The sequence below is a fragment of the Corylus avellana genome, chromosome ca4 (assembly GCF_901000735.1).
Source record: "Corylus avellana chromosome ca4, CavTom2PMs-1.0".
NCBI lineage: Eukaryota > Viridiplantae > Streptophyta > Magnoliopsida > Fagales > Betulaceae > Corylus > Corylus avellana.
Window position 1 is genome coordinate 4778363 of NC_081544.1, and position 5062 is coordinate 4783424.

The window sequence follows — 5062 nt, forward strand, 5'->3', positions numbered from 1 at the left end:
CAGTTTCATCATATTCTCCAATCGTGAACCTAAGTACGAGCTACCCTTTATCCCCAAAACATAAAATAAATTTTTTAACACCAAATGGGCCATTCTTTAAAACCTAACAATGTGCAAGAAATTTTCTCATAGATGTGCTTGGTTCATTTTCCATGTGTGCAAAGATGTCTGGAGTTTTAGCCCATCATATCAATATTGATATGACTTCTAACTTTCTGTCTATGTCCATCTGATGTTAGTTAAATCCCACGAAAGTTTGTGGCGTGGTTATGCATTTCAGGGTTCATGTTCTATATTTTTCTCAGACTTCATTGATATTGTACTTATTCGTTCCAAATTATATCAGTGGAGATTGTCATATTATGAGCAATGATTGGTCACATATAGTTATACCAAGGACGACTTTGTGTCGTTGCTAAAGCCCTTTAGGGCCTGTTTGGGTTTGCGTTTGAGAAGCCTAAAAGTACGTTTAATACTAAAAAAATCCATTTGAAAAAAAAAAAGTACTCATTTGATAAATAAAAAAATTGAAAGCTCTTTTAAGAATCAAAAAACCTAAAAATTGCCAAATCGTACTTTTGGCAAAAGCTTCATTTTTAAGCTTTTGCCAAAAAGCATTTTTTGACTTAAAAGCTATATTTCTTAAATACAATCCCAAACGTACTCTTATTTTTGTAGGGCATGTGGAACTTTGATCATGCCCCCTCTTAAATGAAGAGTAGGTGGTCAACTAGTCCAAAGGGGGTGGCCGCACCAACATAAGGATTTTTTTTTTTTTTTTTTTTTTTTTTTTCGATTTTAATGCTTACCTGGTTTAATCCACGCTGTTTATTTGAATGAATTGTTCGAATTAAAAAAATTGTCAACCGACATTTATATAGAATTGGACGGAATCTCAATTCATTTTGTCATAGTGCGCACACTAGTGGCCCTTTTTGACCCATTTGCTGAGAATATATAGATACTCTTATTAGATTAGCCTTCACCAAGGAAAAACAAATCCTTTGTTTGGTTTATATTAGAGAAGAAGAAGAAAAAAAAAAAACTACAAATCAAGATTATGATCGTAATGAGAAAGAAAATGGGATTAATAGCAAATCAAGCAACGAAAATAAGGAATATTAAGAGCAATATTTAATATTCCTCATTTTCTCCCCTTATTATATATACATAATGAAAATTACAAAAATATCATATTAATTAGGATGGCCTGGGGTTTTCAAATGGATTACTAGTACGGACGCTCTCCTTCGTAATTTCCTGGAGGATAATAGTTGCAAGTGACAAACATCCAGCCATTTTTGCACTTGGCCCTGGCACACCCAAGATATTTTGTGTCACGCCAAACCACCTGGGTGTAGTGGCCGCACTCACCACCAACACATTTGTTGGATGCATGGTCATAGTTTGGCTTCTCAGCCACCCACGCCTTCACTGCATCTTGAGGCTTCAACACATCATAGCCTTCGGCAATACATTCTCCATAATCTACAGCATTGTAATCTGAATGTTCCAATTTGCAGTCTTGGATCCTCGAATTAGCATAATTTTTAGCGTAGACCGCAAGGGTGTGGTTCCACGTAAGCGGCGGAACACCGACCTCGGCACGAGCCTTGTTGTGTCCGTCGAGGAAGCGCTGGCGGCCGAGTCCGCGGCCATTTTTGGCTAGGGAGAAATGAGGTAGGGTTAAGCCTATGAAGCATAGTGCTAGCAAAAACTTTGTCAACCCCATTTCCTTAAGGCACATCCAGTTAATTATTAGATTTCTGATGAAAATGATACATAGGATTTAGGTATTTATAGGGTTTCTGTGGATCTGGTTATTAATAGCAAAGAGCCTGTGAATGGTATTTCCCTACTTTTCTCCATTATATTCTCAGTTGAATATTTCATAAATGGATGAATTAAATATACCTCCATTATTAGACGACGAGTTTTTAATCTCCATCATTGGACCTTACAGTTGTATACGTTCAAACTGTTTTCAACTGACGACTTTGCTTAGTGGTGACTTATAAGTCATACTATCAATGATGAATGGTCACGCGCTGATAATTATTAGCAACAACTTTGTGCCGTCATTAAAGCCTTCTTTTCTTGTAGTGTGGGGTGCTCTAACCACCCTTTCTCGAAGGGAGAGTGGGTGGTCAACCACTTCCTAAGAGGGTGGCTTGATCACCAACCAACGGTTTTTTTTTTTTTTTTAATCCAAGCTGTTCATTTGAATGAATTATTTGGATTGAAAAAATCGTTAGCCCTGCATTTTTATTGAATTGCACCGTAACTCAATACATATGAGATTGTTATTTTTTCTTTTGATGAATAATTAATGGTTAGTTTATAGCTCCTAAACTAGTCTATTTGAGATTATTATTTTTTAGAAAGGTTTATATATCTGATGTTAATTTGTAATCACTTCATTCCCTCTCCTGCAAGTTTTTTTAGCAAAAGATTACTCCTTCTATACCTCTTATGTACACTACAAGAAATTAGCTCTTTAGGGGCGACTTTAAGTCGCCCCTAAAGACCCTAAAGTGGACGCTGTTGCCAACAGCGTCCACTTTTCGACCCTAAAAGTGTCGACCCTAATAGTCCGACCCTAATGATCAAATGTCTGATCATCAGGGTCCACTTAAAAGTCGACCCTAATGATCACTTTTAGCGTCCACTTTATCGCCCCTAAAAGTCGCAATGTTTGGACCCTAAAGATGATGTAAACGGGAGCGAAAGTCGACCCTAATAGTCAAGCAATAGCGTCCACTTTTAGTTAACCATTAGCGTCGACTTTATGGACCCTAATATCCCTTTTAAAAAATAATAATAATAACTATTAGCGTCCAAATAAAAGTGGACGCTGATAGTTAAACCATTAGCGTCCACAAAAGTGGACGCTAATGGTCCTAAAAAATTAAAAAAAAAACTAACTATCAGCGTCCACTTAGAGTCGACCCTAATGATGACTTTTAGCGTCCACTTTATCGACCCTAAAAGATGCATGTGTTTGACTCTAAAGATGATGTACACAAAAGAATTAGTCGACGCTAATAGTTGACCATTAGCGTCCACATTTGGTCCCAAAATATTAAAAAAAAATTGACTATCAGCCTGATAGTTGACGATTAGGGTCGACATTTGTCAACCCTAATGGTCCTAAAAAAAAAATAAAAAAAAAAGCGATCGATCGCACTTGGAGTGCGATCGATCGTATCATCAGTAGGTTTTCGAAATTTTGGGATCGATCGCACTTGGATTGCGATCGGTCGCAGCATCAGTAGGTTTTCGAAAATTTGCGATCGATCTCACTTTGAGTGCGATCAATCGCAGCATCAGTAGGGTTTCGGAAATTTGCGATCGATTGCACTCCAAGTGCGATCGATCGTAGCATCAGTAGGTTTTCGAAATTTTGGGATCGATCGCACTCAAGTGCGATCGATCGCAGCATCAGTAGGTTTTTGAAATTTTGGGATCGATTGCACTTGGAGTGCGATCGATCGCAGCATCAGTAGGTTTTCGAAATTTTGGGATCGATCGCACTTTGAGTGCGATCGATCGCAGCATCAGTAGGTTTTCTAATGATTTCCAGTTCAAGTGAAGAACAATTCACACAAATATATAACATCAAAAGTCAGTTCTAGTCTTAGCAAAAAGAGTCACTAATAGAGTAAGATCTTGAAGGCTTAAAATATATCATATTTGTAACTCTAACAAATGACAACTAAAAGGCCAAACTGCAGTCCATTCTTATCCATGCAACACATATCAATTGATGTTAAAAATTAGACTTTTAGTCAGCTCATTATTTATCAACCCACTTAACTTGTCTCAAGAGTTATGGAGAGATGAAGACCACATGAAATTAGTCAAAATACAACCACCAACCTCTTGTTGAATGTGGACACCAAAATCTCCAAATACAATGTTCCCAGACGCATCTTTAGCATTAGTTTTCTGAATAAAATTCTGCATCAAAAAACAATAACATACTGAATTTTACTCTTCATCTTGGGGAAAAATATAATGAAGAAGTTATAAGATCTATGCAATGCAATGAAATGAACACAGGCAGTTTTTCACAGTATTTCATGAAGCCAAAAAAGAACTGCACAATTTAAATCACCTGATCAATTAATAGTATTCAACCCAAAAGCGAAAATATGAATTCCTTACGTAACTCACCTGCCGTGCTCCCTCTGCGACACAAATAACAGCCGAACCCTTTGTCTCAATCAGGTATTTCAGATGACTCAAAACACCATGAGGCCCGTGCAAATTAAAAGATACCTTAGATGTGCATATCAGTAGAATCAGTAACAGCTCACAAAGATAACTATCCAATTAATTGCTAGTAATAAGTACCTCATGAATCAAACATATGTCAATTTGTCCACTAGCTAGGGATGCATGCATAGCTATATATCTACTGCTACGGCCCATCAATTTGACAATGCCAACACCATGATAAGCATTGTGCGCCTAACAAGATTGAGGCCAAAAAAAAAAGTTCACTATGAAGAAACCAACACTAAAAGAATTCAGCAGGAAAACTTATCCGGAGAAACATAACTCCATGCATGGGCAAATAAAATGCACGTAGAGTACCTCTATAAGAAACATTGCATTTATGTTTAAGTACACAACAACATTGTTTGATGAATCAATTAATATATGAAATAATCAAACTAATCTAAATGCCCACAAGAAACATAACTCAAAATGACTAACCTCATCAAAATCATAAAAAATATGTGAGAACTGCCCCATTAACCAAACCTGCCAAGGGAGAAAACTATTAAATATATGTTTTACAATTCATGGGCAGCAAAATTCCAAAACCCAAAATAAAGTACTTATCTGCATTCTCTTCCTTGCCAATTCATCCTCATAAGCAATTTGAGTAATCTACCACAATGAACCAATATATAATATCAAAGACAATGAAAATGAAACCCAAAATGATAGAGAAAGAGATACTAAAAATGTGTTTCTTCATGAAATATATTAAAGCGAGAACCTGCTTGGGCGGTTTAACTTTCTTGTACTCTTGTCATCCTGCATACACTTA

General features: G+C 36.6%; 1 protein-coding gene across 1 annotated transcript; it reads right to left on the reverse strand.

The window, feature by feature from the left end:
• Positions 1 to 1122: 1122 nt before the first annotated feature.
• LOC132179476 (pathogenesis-related leaf protein 4-like) lies at positions 1123 to 1746 on the reverse strand. Its single transcript, XM_059592209.1, has one exon. It carries the CDS (start codon positions 1730 to 1732, stop codon positions 1232 to 1234), a length of 501 nt encoding a protein of 166 aa, XP_059448192.1. The 5' UTR covers positions 1733 to 1746; the 3' UTR covers positions 1123 to 1231.
• Between the last annotated feature and the right edge of the window lie 3316 nt (positions 1747 to 5062).